The following is an 18,153-nucleotide window of genomic DNA, read 5'->3' on the forward strand; positions in this document are numbered from 1 at the left end:
TTACAGAAAAATTTATCTAAACATGTATAAAAATATTAGCATGATGGCAATAGTTTGGATAAAAAAATCAAATTTATTTAATATACAATTTACTGCATGTTTAAGAGATAATCTCCACACACATACAATAATATCAACAATTATCAAACCCAATGGTTAGAAAGAGAAGGAAAAAAAAAAGATTAATCTATAAATATTTTTAACATAATTCTTAGAATCAAATCCTTATTAAAGAAAATTAATTATTTCATATCTTTATTAGATGAATCACATTAAATCTAATAAATGAATATACTTTCTTGAGATTAAATATATTTTTAATTTCTAAATATTTTTAATTTTACTTTAATTTCCTAAAAAATAATGGATATTAGTTCCGAAACTCTTATTTTGTTAATATTTTTTGTCTCTATTATTAAGTACCATCGTTAAGTGAATATGTGACAGTCATATTAGTAGTCACGTGAATTGTCACACCATTAATAAATTTTATGTAACAATCACATGTAATTTTTTTATACATTATGTTTGTAGTCTTTTGTTTGTTCACAAAACTCACTTTTAATCCTTCAACTATTTTTTATTAGTCTTAGATTCTTAGTCCATCATCTTTTCATGAAAATCCTTTTTAGTCTTTGAATAACTTTTTGATTGGTTTTAGTACCTCGTTTATTATTACATCGACAATTACTTAACTTAGTTCCTCAACAAGTGAATTATTAAGTAATAATGTGATGATCATGTAACTTACCATGTGAATTACTAGTTTGATGGAGCAAATATGATAAAATTGTGCTAATTTGAGATATTTTCTAACATTTCAAACCAATAACATTTTATCATATGTCTATTATGTCAAATTAGTAGTTTACATAAGTCACATGGTTATCAAATCATCGTTTAATGATAATACCCGATAAAAAAGGTTAAAAACAATGATGTACAATAAATGAAAGACTAAGATCAATCTAAAAATTAAAAGTGAATCTCATGAAATATGAGAGACTAAGATTGTTTAAAAAAAAATTGTTGAATAACTAAAAATAAATTTCGTAAAATATGAGACTAAAAACATAATTTACAAAACAAAATTACATGTAGCAAAGTCAAACTTATTGATTATGTGATAGGTGACATGACTACCAACATGATTATCATGTCATTATACAATAGTGATACTTGAGTACAAGAATTGAAAATATTAAGAGAAAAATTTAGAGATTATAATTAGTTAAATTTTTATTTAGAAACCAAAAATGAAATTCAAAACAAAAATAAAACTAACATATATTTAACTTTTTATGAGGTGTAAATTTTCTATTAATTATGTGTAAGAATGAGATTGAATTTGAAAATATATTATGATAAAGTTATATTAGTAAGAATATATAACTAAATGAGATTATAAGATATTTATGCATTATCCATTTAAAAATAATTAAACTTGGTTCTGAATTTAGAAAGTATTGGTATATTAATTTCTAAAATCAATAAATTGTCAAACAAATCTTTAAAACATCTTAATAAGTCTTTAAAATTAACTATTTATTATTAAATTAATTTATATATATATAATATTTTCATTTTAATAAAAAAAATATTTTAAATTATTATGAATGCGAATTTATACAATTAAAATGTATTTTCAAATTCTTAATCTTAAAAATTAATATTACAAGGCTTTCGAAATTTAGGAATAATTTAACTGTTTACTCTAAAGATACACAAAAAAGTTTAGTAGCAGTATAATTTAGGGTAAGTATATGATAATATGATAATAATATTAATAAAATAAAATATGAAATAAAGATGTGGTTGGAGTTTGTAAGGTTTCTTGTGAATTAGGACCAATTCGGTTCTTCTCTCTATCGTCTTCTTCCCTTCTTCCATTAGGGTTTCCTCTTCGCACCTTTAGCCCCCAATTTCGCAATCCCTCCATACTTTCTTCTTCTGACAACCTGCGAATTCGAAAGACTTCGACGGCTCCGCCTCATACGGTACAATATTTTGCCCCTTTCTGTGATATCACCGTAAAGGTTCAATTTTGATGCTTTTTTTGGCTACCCTTTATGGTTGGTTGTGTTGTAAAATCTCCGGTTCAGTTTCAGTTGAAATTTTTATTTTATTTTATTCATAACCCCATTGAAAACACCGCAGTTTTGCTCTTATAATGTTTGTGTTTGTCTTGAGTTGCATAATTATATTTTTTAATTGTGTTGGAAGATGTTGTGAGTTTGAGTTTGAAGAAATAGGTTTAAGGGGTTTCGTACTTGTGGCATAGGAAAAGAATTTCAAATATGCTGAGGCCAATTCTGTTTGAATATGTTATTTGAGCTTGCAATATGATATAGGGTTTTAATTTTTGATGCACTATCAGCATAAAATAATTTTATATTATCATTCAATTTAAACCCTGTATAATCCAGTCTTGACTCTCTTTTTTTTTTTTTTTTTTTGGTTGGTCTTTTACAATCATCTTGGAAGTTTGTTGGAGACTTAGGTATGACAATCCTTGATTGGGTGTTGTCTTTTTTTCGATACCCTTTGTTGTACAATTTTTTCCGCCTTATGATATTGGTTAATGATATTATCTTTATTTTCTTAAGTTAATTTTCTAAAGTTAATTTTTGTTTTATTGTCAGTTCTCTTCCTGTCTAGTTATCAATGTTGGCTACTAGTGCAGTGGCATCTTTGCCCAAATTACCACCAGGTACTGATCATTTCTGACTTTTTTTGCATTTCAGTTTAAACTGAGACATTGTCTTTAGATATAGGATTATGAGTTAAGAAAATTACAGTTGCTCATCACTTTTATTTTGCATCAGCATCACAATACCTTCTCAGAGAAATCCTTGGAGCAATATTTTTGATGAATAGTTGGTATCTCGTTTTAGTTTATAAGCTTGTGAGAACTTGGTAACAGAAGTTTTCAGTTGTGGTGATTTCACCAACAAACTCTGAATTTCGATTGACCAATCCCTGGAAACAAATTTAATGCATGCTTCATTGCTTTATGATCCAAGGATAAGCATATCCATGTTTGGAATCTCTTGTTTTTATCCCATCCATCAGCAAGTATGATGATATTAATGATGATCCTACACGTAATTCATGTGTATCTCATGGGTGGTTTTAAAAAAACCCTCGTGAATTAACTTGGGTTATGGGTGGAACCAAATTGGTTATTGGGCTGTAAAAATTGTATCAAGTGTACCCAAAGCTATTCCTGTTATAGGATCATCTTTTTGCCTTTGAAAATTTAAATCTAATTTATTGATTGCCTGAGGGATTGGATTCAGTATGAGGTGAAGGTTTATGCTGTCCCATTGTGCACATTGGTGTAAAATCGACTGCTTTCATACACAATTTTAGATGAAAAATGCTTTCATATGCATTTTTTTCTCTCTATTTTTACGGGGTTACAGTAATCAATGTATCCCTCTCCATTCCCTAATGCCATTCTATTTTTTCCTACTAAAGGTGGGATTGATCCAAAGTCCTTGTACAGTTGTAGTCTCCAAAATGATTGAAAAGTTAATTCAATTTTCTACATTTCATGATAGTAAAGTGGTTGTATTTTATTGTAACAGTGAGAAGAGGTGGCCACCGCATTGAAGAGAATGTCATTACGACGTGTAGGTTACCAAGACCATTACAGACAATCAATAATTCAATATCTTCAAGTTGTACGCAGTTTCCATTTGGCACAAGAGCTCATTCTATTCGGACAGCAACTATAATATGTGCTGCAGCTTTGGTAATGTTCTTTACTGTCTCAAGTTCATATTTGATGCTTTCCTTACCTCACATTCAAGTAGTATATTAGTTTCCTAACTTCGAATACATTTTTCATATTGATATTGATTATACCACTTAAAGAAAACTTCATTAGAGACAAATTTTCTTTGATGGTCATTTAGGACATTTTGGAGACCTGAAAGGAATGACTGGAAAAGTTCATATTGTATATTGATTTTGACTTGTGGCATACTGCTTTAAGGCATTAAATGTCATACTTAATGTGCATCCAAGATTTACATGTTTTGATGTGTTATCTATGTTTTCTGTCTAAATCTTTCTAGGCTGCCTTGTGGTTAGGCATGGCAACGGGGGCGGGGCGGGAGCGGGTTTTACGTTCCCCGCCCCCGCCCCCGCAAATTTAAATTGCCCCCGCCCTCGTCCCCAATATCCGCCGAGGGTAAAATTTGGGTACCCATCCCCGCCCCTGGCGGGGTTCGGGTTTTCCCGGCCTGCCCCTGTTCTTATTTTTTTTAATTTTTTTCTTTTAAATAAATATGAACAAATTTAAAAAAAGAAAAGTAAAATAATATAAATTTTTACATATAAATATTTCTAATTTTGGTTTATATATACATAAAAATAATTTTTTATATTATTAAGCGGGGACGGGACAGGGGCGGGGCGGGTATTAACATTCCCGTTCCCGCCCCCGCTCCCGATTTTATCAATCGGGGAAAACCCGAACCCGATAAACACAGGTTTTCCCCATCCAAATCGGGGTGGGTTCGGGCGGGTACCCACGGAGGCGGGTTAGATTGTCATGCCTACTTGTGGTCACGTACCTTGCAGACATTTTTCATGCTATTATTTTCCCCAAATATTTAGAATTGAACACATGTTCTAAATAATTAAAAAAATACAATACTCTCTTTACTAATCTCCTTGACATATGCAGAATGCAAGATGTGGTGCAGAGCAAACTCAAACTGTTACTCGCCAGGCTCCTACAATTACTCATGTTCCTGGTAAATGCTGATGACCAACATTATTGATTTGTTAAGTGTGCGTTTGGTTTACCATTTGGAAGGTGTTAAACAGACTTTCATTTGTTCCAATGCACAAATTTAGAAGCAACTCTTTTGTCTCATTGGAGTGAACGTTTGTTACACTGAACTTAACTTTTTTTACAAACACACCCTAAGTCCTTTTAGTCAGGGCATTTCCCTTGTTGCAATTTTCCTGTGTTCCATTTGTTGGAATGATTTGTCCATTTTTAACAAATAATTAAGTACCTATTGTTCATTCTAAAAGAAGTACCCTCAAACAAGGAAAACTGAGCAAGTTCTTCAGAAAAAAGTTGGCTTCATTTTTCTGTTTTACTCATGAAAACCTTATGAAACATATCAATGTTATTTGTTACATATAGACTCTTCCAAAACATATTTTAGATTACACATCATGGTTTTCAATTCAATTTTCAGGCAAGGAGAAGTCACCACAACTTGACGACGGTGGAACTGGATTTCCGCCTCGTGACGACGACGATGGTGGAGGTGGAGGAGGTGGGGGTGGAGGCAACTGGTCTGGTGGATTTTTCTTTTTTGGGTTTCTTGCTTTCCTTGGCTTCTTAAAGGATAAGGAAAGTGAAGACACATACAGGGATAACCGAAGAAGGTGAAGAATTGGCCACCACCAAAAATGCATGCTTTGCTTGAAGTATTTTGCTGCTTCATTCTTTAATTTCCTCTCTCATATAATCATATTGGGGTCGAGTGAGGTTCTGTGCTTGCCTAAGATGATGTAATGCGCAGAATTTTTGTATTTTAGAAATTAAACAGCACTTGAAACTTTAGTATGGAAGGAAATATCGTAATAATTAGTATCATATTACTTACAAGTTACATCTGTATGTGTTTAATCTCGGTGTTACTATAGTAGTTAAGCCTTTTGACTTGGATGTTACAAATTAGAATGATAATTAGATGGAACACTATGGGCCACCATAAACTAGGAAATGCTCTTTACCTCGTTTGTCTATGTTGACTTATATTATATTAGAAAGCAGCTCATTTCTCAGCGGGAATTTTAGTAATAAATGCTCTTTCATTTAATTCAAATTATATTTTTAATGAATCCTTTTACTTTTAATATCAAGTTCTAGGAGGTAATTTAAGAAATTGGGTTATTTTTTAAATGAGAATAGTGTAACTAAATGTTAAAAGTAATTTTTTAAGATATCGTGATTTATTTAATTACTTTTTGCTTATATTCATAATTGAAAGGAGTACTCTTTAATTTTTTAAAAACTATGTCGTTTATTGATGGTTTAAACTCACTGAGACTTATAATATTTAGGTTTAGGATCTTATTTCCTATCACTTATTGAATCACCTCTTCTATTTAATTAATTCATTTGAGATATTATAGTAATTTAATGTAGGGTTTTTTAAAATCTTATTAATACTCAGTTCATTTCTCTCCTCACAAGAATTCATAATTGCTCGCAAGTTTTTTCTCATTCTTCTCATCTCTTCTACTTATGATACATTTTCAGAGAACATCTTTAAACTTCTTATTTTTATCTTCTATAATTGTTTCTATATTCGATGATCATATGCTATAATGGCATCAGCAATTAGAGGAGACGTGCTAAAAGAAAAGAGTTTGGAGATGTTCTACCGAGTGAAAATGGATTCTACGTATGTAAGAGGAGAGAAAGTAAACCCTTACCACATTTATGAATTCTTAAGAGATGAGATAGGAGGGGGAAATGAGGGTTTTTTTTTTTCATACACAGTCTCAAAGTTCACAATTAAGAACTATAATATAATTTTTTTATCAATTTATAATCAAATATTAAATTAATATATCTCAAATGAATTGATTAAATAAGAGAGGTGATTGATTAAGTGGTTTATTATAATGTTGATTTATGAGTCAATACACGACTCCTAAAAAAAGATAAACAATTCATTACTTAAATAAGATCTAGATGTAATTGTCCTAACTATATGAGAAGTGAATATATTTGTCTCAAATAATAATAACAATAAATTTAATTTGCATGCATGAGTTGTTAATATAAATTGTTATATTTATATTATCAATTAATTAAGGAAAAATTACACTTCTGTCTCCTAAAGTCTATTTAAATAACACATCTTTTCTCTGTTTTTTAAAAATTACTCACCGTCTTTAGAATAAAGTCATTAGTTAAAGTGAGAAAATGAGAAAAATTAAAAATCAATTCATATTCTGCCTGTTATATATATATATGTCTATCTTTCATTTTTAAATTACGTACAATACTATATTTTTTTATAAAAAAAATTATTGTTCTTCAATTTTAAAAATAATTTTTCAGCTTATTCATTGAAGTTTGCATATTTTTTAAATCACAATATACATGATATTTATAATATAATTTAAGAGTTAAAATTGAATGAGATCAAATTTGATACAATTGTTGACACTAGTATTAACAAATTGTTTTCTCTTAACAATGCACAAATAGTGTTAAATGTTGCAGCAAAAATAACTAGTTCAACTACTAACCACTGTTAAATCTCATAAAAAATGGGATTTTATTGCAATAGTTGATGTTGACTATGCATCCAAAGAAGAACATGAGGATTTTCTCCCTCATGTGCCTAAGCATAAACTACTGTTAAATCTCATAAAAAATGGGATTTAAGTTTGGTCCGCTCACCTGTATTTCTATTTTCCTTACTATTTGAGTATATGATATGTAATATATGATAGTTGTGAGGCGGGGTGCTAACCTAATTAGGATCCTCCCTCACCTAGTGATACTAGTAGCACATCCATCTTTTTTCAAAAGAAATTATATAAGATTATGTACTATTTAGATAAATAAATAAATAAGGTTAATACTCACTTAAAAATTTAAAAATATGTATATCATTTAAATAAATAAATAAATAAAACTTTAAAGGTGGTATGGACAATTTTCTGATTAATCAAATATCACTCCATCAATCAGATTTTTGCACATACTTGGGGGTGTTGGTTGATTTTATCTATTAAAACATTTAGTACTACAATAATTTTATTGTGTAGTTATACTAGCATGAGAGTAAAGACCAGTATGCTCAATATATATTCCATGCTGATTTTTTTCTTTTTTTTTGCTACACATAAAATTTTGGGATTAACTTAAGATTACCAAACATAAGAACTAATGATAACAACTTTTAAAGTTTAGGGAGTTATAGCAACTTATACAATTTCAAGATTATCATGATAATAAATTGTAAAATTTATGAGCTATAATATCATTTTGTCACGTTTGATCTTCAATAAGTATACGTGGCCTACATGTGGCAAATAAGTAACATGCCACGTCACTGTTTCACTAAACAATTAAAATTGGGTTAACTACAAAGGTTACCCTAACTAATACATTTCAAGTCCAACAATTTATTTGAATTTATTTTACATTTTTTTCTAATTTTAGAAACTATTAACGTCTCGGAGTTAAATGCGAGTTCCATATTACCTACCTTTCATTTATTAAACACAAGTGTCAACATGATTACTCTCTTGATTCTGCCTTGGTTTTAAAATTTGTACAACACATTACGTGAGAAGTTATTCATGCAATCCCCAACTATTTGTTATTGATTCGTCCAACTATAACATCTGACGAAATATAGATTTGAGAAAATTAACTTAATAATTGTTTGCATCATTTAATACAAAAATCATTCAAAATGTATTTCAAAAATAATTATTAACTTAAATGTAATTTTCGTCTCTCAAATTTTAGATAATATTATTTTTAGTCCTTCAAATTTAAATATTATTTTTAATTTTTATAGTTATCAAAATTATTGTTTGTATCTTATTTACCAATAACATATATATAAGTAATTGATTGAGATAATTATACAATATTAACTATAATATTTACTATATTTAATATAATAGTTTCATTAACAAAGACATCAATAAATAAATTTTATATAATAATATTTAACAAATTTTCTAACAAAATTTAAATATAAGAATTATAACAAATTTTTTCAATAAAATAAAAGGATTACAAAAAATTTCTTTTAAAATTATAAGAAATAAAAACATCAATTTTAAATTTAAAAACTAAAAATAAATTTACAATTTAAGAAACTTAAAACATATTTAAATCATCATTATTATATAAATATTCTTTTCAAAACAAAAAAGCATCATTTTTTATAAATATATTCGAGAAACAATCACTTGATAATAAATATCACATCATTCTTGATAAATAACGATTATAAAGGTGTATTAAATTATGGAACAATTGAAATGTACAAATTATTAAATTTCTTTTATTCAGTCAAAGGCGGAACGAACTCACCCTAAGATAACCCACAAAAAGGAGGGATAATTTGAAAAAACACATTGTCACATTTAAACAATAACTAGGAACTATTTTTTGTTAAAAATTATAAAATTATTTATTGAATCCATAGCTTAAGAAAATTTATAACCATGCTACCCATCCACCAAGAGTCCTCCAACTTGTTACAACCTAATTTTAAAAAAAATTTATAAATATTCCTTCTTAACTTGCCATTGATTTTCCCCTATACATTTCCAGTAACCTACCAAGTTATCCAAAAATATATAATTAAAAAAAAAAAAAAAAAAGCCATAAATTTCATACTTCGCGTAATGGGTCGTAAATGCATATAAGATTTCAAAACTTGTCGTTAGTAACTAGGTCTTAAAGGCATTTTTTGTTATTAACATCCCTTCCCTTTCTTTGGATTATACACAAAAAATTTCTCCAGAATAACAGTATTTACCATGGTGCTATTCTGACCACCCCGCCCTCAATATAAGAACTAGGCTGTGCTATTTTAATATAGTGGCAGGAAAAAATCAAAGATAAGCATCATGGTTTTTCTAAGGTAATACAAAACGAGGAAAAGATAAACAAAATATTCTAAGCATCAAAACCCCTGTGTACATGACCACTGCTTATCTTGTTGGCCTAGTCCATGTTGTCTCCGACGTGATGGTATTACCATAATAAACCTGCTTTGAGCTATTGTCCCAGTAAACCTGAGGTAAGTAAAAATTGAAATAGAATCAAAATGTCATCATATAATATCATTACAAACAATTTCATACTCCCTCTATTTTTATTATAAGTAAAAAAAAAAAACTATTTTTTCTTAAATATACGCAAATTTCAATTTCTTGTCTCATTTAATGATACTTTCCTTATAATATCCTATCTTTAATGCATGATCTTTAAGTAGGCACTACTTCTGATATTTATAACAAGGACAATATAGAAAATATGTTATGGAATTAGTAAAATTTCATACAGATAACTAATTTCCTTAGTTTGCATAAAATCAGCTTTTTTAAAAAAGAAAGATAAATTGTAAACTACCTTGTTGCATACAACACAGCGCTGTTGAATTTTACATTATTCATTAAAATAATAGAAATTTTTAAAAAAGGAATAAAAATGTATAAATCCTTAAAAATAAAAGATATATCAATAATTATAGATTTGTTTATATTTAATGCAAATAATTAATAATTTCATGCTGCAACGATCGTAATTTACATCGCAACAACCGTCAACCGCAACTTAAAACCATGTTTACTAGTATTGAGAAAATGAAAAAAACTCTAAAGTGGTCACAACAAATTAGCTTTGTTAAATAAGAAAGATAAATTGTGTAGTCAGAAATCTTTTCGAGCTATCCTCCTTAAAAGTTTTGCTTATAAATGAGGTTTTCTTCTTCACAAAAAGCAAATTAGAAAGGACCCTGAAAACACACCTGCCAATTAGCTGGGAGACCGATAGAGAGTTCACTCAAATTTGGCTGCTGCTGGTTACTCTCAATTGCATCTTGTGGTGTACTAACAGATTCACTTGCTGCTTTTGCTCTCTTGCGTTTGACCTTCTCTCGCCTTAATAAAACAAGAAATCTAATTATTGTGTGTAAACTGGATAACGGGTGGATGTGAAATTAAAGGTTTCTGCAGTCCCATACCAATCACCTCCTAGAGGCTGAAAATTAGCGTTGTCTTTGGCCTCTCCACTTGCAATTTGCTTGGCATGCCAATCCTAAAAGCGAAGGAACTTGATAAACAAAAATTTGGAAAACGGCAATATTATATTTAGTTATGCTCCACATGCAAACCTCTATTTCCCTTTGGCGCTTTCTTTCTAACGCCTCATACACACTATCAGGTTCTTCCTCTTCTTCAAGCATCTCCTCTTTAGCTGCCTTCCACTGATAAAAATAAATAACAGAAACAATGCAAAAAGGTCAAATATTAGAAACAAAGATCAATTCCACATTGAATAGGAAATAGTCTACAGTATGAAATCCAAAAAATACTAGAAAATTTTAATATTTCTATTTATTTAAAATAAATAAATAAAAATTAAATAAATATAAAATAAATAAATAACTACCTTATCTACCAAACTTGAAACCTTCTTATTAGACTTTAAAGAGGATCCAACTGCAACTGCTCGCTTCCTAGTGCGTACAACTGAGAACAAGGAGGGGGAAGTTGAGTAATCAGAGTGTCAGGGATCTTTTTATCATGTAGTTTCACAAGGGCATGAACAGCATTCAACAATTACATTTAAAATTTAAATGGATGAAAAAATATAAGCAATTACGAAGCGTGTATGCAGATGTTTGAGAAATAAATATATCATAATCAATAGATACCGACATTCAACACAAGAAATGCATTGTTATACAGCAAACTAAATAAAAATTTCATCCATGAATTAACCACACCACCCATATATGGAAAGGCAAGCTAACAAATAAACCACTAATATTACAGGATCAGCACATCTCAGGCAGGGGGGAAGAAGGTTCAACCAACAATACAAAGTAATTGTAATAGAATATGATCAATTCTGAAAGACATAATACTGAACAACCTAGGAATATATGTCCTAGAACCCTCGAATGCCAACAAGGCCAATGTCTCCCTCAACTTTACCAGCTAAATTTGAAACAGGATCACCCAACCAGTAACACTAGACATACATAAGCATATGTACCTTTTGTTTGGGCTTTAGAAACTACTGATGGGGCACTAATTTCTGCAGCAGATTCAGCAGCAGCTGCAGGCAACGAAACACCTTCATCAACAGAAACAGTTGCAGGTGCATGCATGCTACATGAGGTGGACGGAACATCACTTGATGCCCAATCAACCCCACCAACACCAGAATCAATAATATTAGCAGGTATGGACTTTGAAGCAGCTCCTGAAAGTTTTAAATAAACCAAGTTGATTTTAAAAAAATGTTGAAATAACTCAGCCAGAAAAGAATATTTATAGTAAATAAAAAATTAGAAATTACTTCACTACTGATATAAGTACCAACACAAACATACCATCTTGAACTGCATAATAAGCAACAGAGTCAGTTGGATTCATCATAACTTGAGGATTTTCACTATACATGTTAGCAACTGCACTATTATAGTAGATCTGTGGCGGTTGCATAGCAATTTGTCCGTATATATTACTGATTGGGACTTCAGCAGCTGTCTGCCCATAATATTCAGCAGCAGCACCAGGATAAGATAGACTATATTGAGTGTAGGAAAGGGGCTGCCCTGTCTCTGTGTATGACGGAATAGCACTATAAGAAGGTGCTAGTGGATCACCAGGTGGAGGGGGCACCTGATCATTGTCTGGAGGTGGTGGTGGAGGCACATGCTCATTATCAGGGGGTGGTGGAGGGATCCATTCATCATCTGGAGGAGGAGGAACAACAAACTCACCCTCCTCAAGCAACACAGAATGGTAGTCAATGGGTGGATTCAACTGAACCAGTTGATCTGTTTGCACAGAATCCTTTGCAACAGGCACATTGATGACAGTAGTGTTGCCTGAGGAATTTATATCTTCAACTTCCATGTCAACATCCATATCATCATCTTCACCAACATTATACTCATGTTTATGAATTGGTTCCGGAGGATTTATAATTGCTTCAACTTTTGAATTAAAGTCTACACCTGTTTCCATATGACTACCAGAAGAACTATGCAATGGAACATCCTGATCATTGGTAGAAATTTTATTGTTGATATCTTCTAAAATTTCAGCTGAAGCATCAAACTGAGATCTATTAGAAACATCAGAAGTAAGAAGGCTCCGTTTGTGATTATTGTGATCTATCTCTGACTCTTGTCCCAAGTCATTCTGTTGGTCACCCAATTCTTCAGAGGCAGGGACAAGTTTTTCCGCAACTTCATCAGAAGCAGAATTAGCATTTTGCAACAAATCATCATTGATTAAACTTTCAAGCAATTTTATCTTTCTGTCGGAATGCACCCAGAACGGAAGCAGAGATGATCCATATGGTGCAAGAGACCTTATATCAGAGAGCCTAATCTCAATCTCGAGCATGTGCTTTGACAAGGAGTCTTGGCCTTGCATATTTGACCTGTATAATATTCTATTAGTTACTTAAATCTGGAAGAAATAAGCCTTCACACTATATAATATGAAATCAAGCAAAATACTGCAAATAAATGATGCAGAGCAGCTAAAGTTATATACTTACTTTTTCAGTGATTTCAGCTTCTCTAACAAACTCTCACTCTGTTTGACAAGACGAGAAGCAAAATCAATGTCCAATTGCTGTTCTTCAACACTAAACTTCGAAACAGATGAAGGATCTCCCTCATCGGATAAATTCATATGATCATCATTTCTTGTCAATTTATTTCCATTAACATCTGAAACCTGATTTTGATCGCTACATTTAACACTGCCTCCATTTATTTGGGACCCATGACCATACAATTCTTTATGAGAAGTCACTGAGGCTTCCAAAGAACCATCAATTATGGAAGCAGCAGAAGCATCCTGAGTTGCAACTGAGAGCACATTGGAACTATTACCAACAGCAGCACTCTCTGTTTTATCATTGACAGAAGCATGCGTTATTGTGTCATTAGCCAACTGATCTGCATTAGCCAAGACCTGGGGCACTTCCCATGAAGTTTCCCCAGTATCAATGTTCCAGTAATAATAGCGTTGGCTTTCCTCATGCATCACCATCTTCCACCCGAGACCAACATCAGTGACAACTTGTTCATCAACACTTTCAGAAACATATATTTGATCTCTGGAAACCATTTCATTTTGCAAATTACCAGCAGCACCATCACTTTCACTTCTTTCACTGCATTCAATATCAAGTGAAGCAGTATTTTGTATAGTATTTTGCTGTCCATTATTCTGAGCAACAAGATCTACAGGGACACTGACGTCCAAATCTTTAGATCCTTCATCCAGTACACCCTGAGAAACAAAATAAAACAGAAAAGTATAAATAATACTTAAAACATAGCTTATTCATTGTATCATTGTAGGATTAAGTACTATTTGCATACTCCAAAGACAATACTTCCACTAATTGTCATGAGTGGTGCAGGAATATACCCTATATATCAAATAGTGCAATGAAATGCAAAAATAAGTACACATAGTCAATACTTTTAGATAGTGCTATATAAATATGAATACCATATGATATTAGAAACAAGATATGCTAAAAAGGATTTCAATCAAAGGAACTATTCATAAATTATTGGAAATCATAAGCCTCCAATAAAAAAAGCAAAAATTGTTGTATTACAACATCAGAAAAGGGGACCTCAAGCAAAAGACTGTAAAAAATAAAACAGGAATCTTATAGAAAAATTTACAAATTTGCTAACAAATTTTAGAGACATGGAAAATTGGTAATTTATATCCATCAGGAAGACAGGATCTTGCTCAAATAACCCAAGTATATTATGCTTAATTGATCCAATAGTTACACCCAGGGGAATTCAAACAATACACTAACATTGGACCAGCCAGTATTGGCACAACCCCTTTTCACAATAAGAGAATCAATAAGGAAGATTATTAAGATCAACAATATTAATTTAAGCACCACACAAGGTCAACCACAAATAAGAAGCTCAGATACATATCTGTTGTGACAAAATCAAAGTTGAATTAGAATACAGATGGTGTTAGTAGAATACCTCTTCATTAAGCATGGGGCTTTGCACATTTGCATCATTAAGCCCTTTGCTTGACCCATCATCCCCTTCATCATCACTATATTGCCCAAGTAGCAGCAGGGGATTCTGTGGTTGTGGACCTGGAGACAACATACCAGCATGTTAGAAACTACAAAATGCTGGATTATCGACCATGCCATATCAAGAATATTAGAAAATAATACCAAATGATCAAAAAACTATTAAAATAAGTGCCACAAATGACAAGAAAGACCAAAAACAACTTAAAGGATGAAGATTCACAAGCATTCTAGCTTGTATCAATGAGTCACCTGTTACAAATGGGAAATGTCAGTAAGCCACTAAGCAAATAAAGCCAGAAACATACGAACCGATAAAACTTTCTACTGTCTGAACCTCAGAAATCCCTTGATGCAGCTAAAGGGGGGAATACGATTAGGAGTCATTCATATTTCAATGTGGCAGGGCCGACCTCATCTGAAATGAATGCTCCCAAGACCACAGCAGCCCTACAGTCTGAGAACAGTTTCTTGGGGGCAAACAACAAAACATGTCTTGTATATATAGTTCCATATTTCCACCAATTTAATGTTGAGCACTCATGTCCTCTAAATATAGTCCTTTTGAGAAAACTGACAGAACCCACCTGAAGAAGAGGGTGAATTGGGTAACCCATCACGATGTTGAGAATCAGTATCTCCTCCAGTATCACCATGTAGATTATTGGAGCCACCCAACTCTCCTGGAAAGGTATAAAATTAAAAAACATAACATGTAACACCAAAATAGATTAAAAACCGCTTCCATAATTTGATTAGCAAATAATTCCTTAGCATCCTTTATCATAGGTGCAGTACACTCAACACCCAAAGCATAGAGTTTCCAATCACTAACTAATCTAACACAGCAAAACATGTTTCATGCACAGGCTCCATAAGTATTGGAACATGCCCGAGCATTCCACAGACTGATTATTTTAGAGACAAATCCAAGCAATGGAAAGCACTCAGCCCAAATGTGAAAAAAAATTAAAATTTTTATTTGCCCGAGACAAATGCATCAAAAGATAAATAAAATAAATAAAAATATACATAAATAATAAATAATACAATACAATATATGATAAGAGTAACTGCAACACTTATATTAATTGACTCTATAGTTACGTAACACTAAATTAACAAATTCTCATACGCATCGTATAACTACCACTTCCAGAAAACCTACAACAAAATATGAAAACAAAATCCTAGAAAGCAAATTAAACAAAAATTAAAATATAAGATAAGATCATAAAAGTCACTGTCATCGATATACCATCTATTCCATAAGTCTCACGATACTAAATTACAAAATCCACATACAAATCGTAATACTTTCATTCTCAATAAACTACAACAAAACTGGAAAGCAAAAGCAATACAATACACGACTTGGACTCGGCAAGTCTGACAAGACTAAATTAACAATATACAAATTCCTTAAACTTTAATAAATTGATAATCTGAAGAGATAAATAAGGAGCAAAAGCAGGGTTTCCGAATTGGAAGCAATAAGAAAAAAGGATTAAAAAGGAAGCAAAGAGAGTGAATACCAGAGGGTTCCGCGAAAAGATCGAGTTTGACTCTGCGACCGGCGTTGCTGAGAGCGGCGAGGCGACGCTCTTTTCTCTTCCCCATTCGCTTTGTGGTGCAAAACGGATTTTTTAGGGTTTGCAGTGTTTTGAATTTGAGTATCTGAAAAAACGAAAGCAACAAAGAAGATGGAAACGGGTCGGGTATTGGATTGCGGGCCGCGTAATCGGATTCGGATTCCTCTGAAGTCCCGTGAACAAGTTATAGGTTTTTCTTTCTGATGTATAGAGTTATAACTTTGACCTCAAAGCATACAAAATAGTTCTACAAGCTTGATTTGTCAATAACACAAGTATTCTACGTGCACTATGAAAAAAGTGACTCTTGGTGACTCTATTTAAAAATAAAAATAAAAATAAAAATAATGATTGGTTTAAAAAGAAAAGAGTTTGAAAAATGAATATCAAGTAAAATAAATAAATAAATAATTATAAATTAAAATAGTCAAAAAAATTATGTACAATAAAATAAAGTATCTACTTTATTAATAATATATAAGTATAGATTAAATTTTGTAATAATTATGTTTAATTTAATAATAAATTTTTAATATAAATTATACTTAACATACATATTTTAATATTATATTAATTAAATAATTATATGTGGTAAATAATACTTTATCATAAAATATGTTTATGATACATTTAATGGTACAAAAAGTTTCCCACGGTGAGAAACATGACTAGTTTTCACATGTTAGCCTTCAACATGTTTATCAATGAAAAGTGTGCTTGAATTCTCCAAAAACTTTAAAAACACAATAAAATAAAAATTGATATTATTAGTAACTAATTTTTATCTGACAAACTTTATTGTCTTGAATAAGATATTATTTTATAACTATTTCTTTATAAGATTTAAATTTGAGACTTTATTAAAAAAAATTGTGATCAATATTGCATGAATGAACATGTTAATTTTTAAAATAAAGTTTATATACAAGTGTTTTTTTTTCATAAATATTTGTTTGAATTATGACTTTAGGGGGGTGTATTGGATTAGGATTTTAAATGATTTTTTTAGTTGAAAAAAGTCTTGTGGATTTTAAAAGACTTTGTATGATTTTCATGACTTTTAAGATTTTGTAGGATTTCATAAAACTTTCAATAAGGATTTTAATGGACTCTGAAAGACTTTTAAGTTATGATTTTAATAGATTTTGCGGGACTTTGTGAACTTTGCAGAATTTCGTAGATTTTTGACATAAGATAAGAGTTTAATTTTTTTTTCATATATTCAAATTTAAAAAGAATCAAATATAAAAATAATAAAAAAATAACAATGTCTGGATAAATAATAATAATAATAATAATAATAATAATAATAATAATAATAATTCTCCGTAATGTCATGTCTTTCTAAATAGCATTTACCCACATATCTATAGTTATACTAGTCCTCTAAATATTAACATTTTTTCACTCTTGCTCTTGAGTTTTAAGAATATGCTCAAAATTATAATTTTCATTAATCGGTAATGTTGAAATTAACAAGATGTTTATAATTATGTTTAATAGTTATGTTTATAAATGACTTTTCCAAACATGATTTAAATAGTTATGTTTATAATTAATTTGATTATAATTAACAAGATGTACGATTGATGTGATTTATTGGGAATTAAAAAAATTTAAATATGTTTTTATTTATGTAAAATGAGCAATTTTTTTCCTATAAAAATAAGTTCTTTTCATTTTTCAAAAATTTGGAATTGT

The 18,153-nt window shown here is 30.6% G+C and overlaps 2 protein-coding genes across 5 annotated transcripts; one reads left to right on the forward strand and one right to left on the reverse strand.

The window, feature by feature from the left end:
* The first annotated feature begins 1,811 nt into the window (after positions 1 to 1,811).
* Positions 1,812 to 5,642, forward strand: LOC109813123 (uncharacterized). 2 transcript variants are annotated; one of them, XM_020377248.3, is made up of 6 exons: positions 1,812 to 1,997; positions 2,485 to 2,500; positions 2,643 to 2,710; positions 3,591 to 3,757; positions 4,697 to 4,766; positions 5,223 to 5,642. In XM_020377248.3, the coding sequence occupies exons 3-6, from the start codon at positions 2,665 to 2,667 to the stop codon at positions 5,417 to 5,419; spliced, it is 480 nt and encodes a 159-aa protein (XP_020232837.1). In that variant the 5' UTR covers positions 1,812 to 1,997; positions 2,485 to 2,500; positions 2,643 to 2,664; the 3' UTR covers positions 5,420 to 5,642. The 2 variants fall into 2 exon arrangements, with proteins under 2 accessions (XP_020232837.1, XP_020232836.1); XM_020377247.3 differs by lacking the exon at positions 2,485 to 2,500 and having other exon boundaries at positions 1,813 to 1,997.
* A 3,827-nt stretch (positions 5,643 to 9,469) lies between these two features.
* LOC109813120 (WW domain-containing protein) lies at positions 9,470 to 16,686 on the reverse strand. 3 transcript variants are annotated; one of them, XM_020377243.3, is made up of 11 exons: positions 16,396 to 16,686; positions 15,448 to 15,543; positions 14,802 to 14,920; positions 13,325 to 14,067; positions 12,144 to 13,204; positions 11,804 to 12,013; positions 11,195 to 11,274; positions 10,917 to 11,009; positions 10,767 to 10,840; positions 10,551 to 10,683; positions 9,470 to 9,816 (listed from the first exon to the last, which is right to left on the reverse strand). In XM_020377243.3, exons 1-11 carry the CDS (start codon positions 16,478 to 16,480, stop codon positions 9,733 to 9,735), a joined length of 2,778 nt encoding a protein of 925 aa, XP_020232832.1. In that variant the 5' UTR covers positions 16,481 to 16,686; the 3' UTR covers positions 9,470 to 9,732. The 3 variants fall into 3 exon arrangements, with proteins under 3 accessions (XP_020232832.1, XP_020232833.1, XP_029130162.1); XM_020377244.3 differs by having other exon boundaries at positions 15,173 to 15,543; positions 16,396 to 16,449; XM_029274329.2 differs by having other exon boundaries at positions 15,113 to 15,543; positions 16,396 to 16,449.
* Between the last annotated feature and the right edge of the window lie 1,467 nt (positions 16,687 to 18,153).

The sequence above is a fragment of the Cajanus cajan genome, chromosome 2, assembly GCF_000230855.2.
Source record: "Cajanus cajan strain Asha chromosome 2, NIPB_CcT2T_4, whole genome shotgun sequence".
In the NCBI taxonomy this organism is placed as follows: domain Eukaryota; kingdom Viridiplantae; phylum Streptophyta; class Magnoliopsida; order Fabales; family Fabaceae; genus Cajanus; species Cajanus cajan.

Coding starts and splice junctions, on each gene's coding strand:
- LOC109813123 (XM_020377248.3), top strand. CDS start 2,665: ATGTTGGCTACTAGTGCAGTGGCATCTTTGCCCAAATTACCACCAG. Junction 2,711..3,590: donor TTTGCCCAAATTACCACCAG/GTACTGATCATT, acceptor TTATTGTAACAG/TGAGAAGAGGTGGCCACCGC. Junction 4,767..5,222: donor TACAATTACTCATGTTCCTG/GTAAATGCTGAT, acceptor TTCAATTTTCAG/GCAAGGAGAAGTCACCACAA.
- LOC109813120 (XM_020377243.3), bottom strand. CDS start 16,480: ATGGGGAAGAGAAAAGAGCGTCGCCTCGCCGCTCTCAGCAACGCCGGT. Junction 14,921..15,447: donor CAATTCACCCTCTTCTTCAG/GTGGGTTCTGTC, acceptor TGTTGTCTCCAG/GTCCACAACCACAGAATCCC. Junction 14,068..14,801: donor GCCCCATGCTTAATGAAGAG/GTATTCTACTAA, acceptor TTTGTTTCTCAG/GGTGTACTGGATGAAGGATC.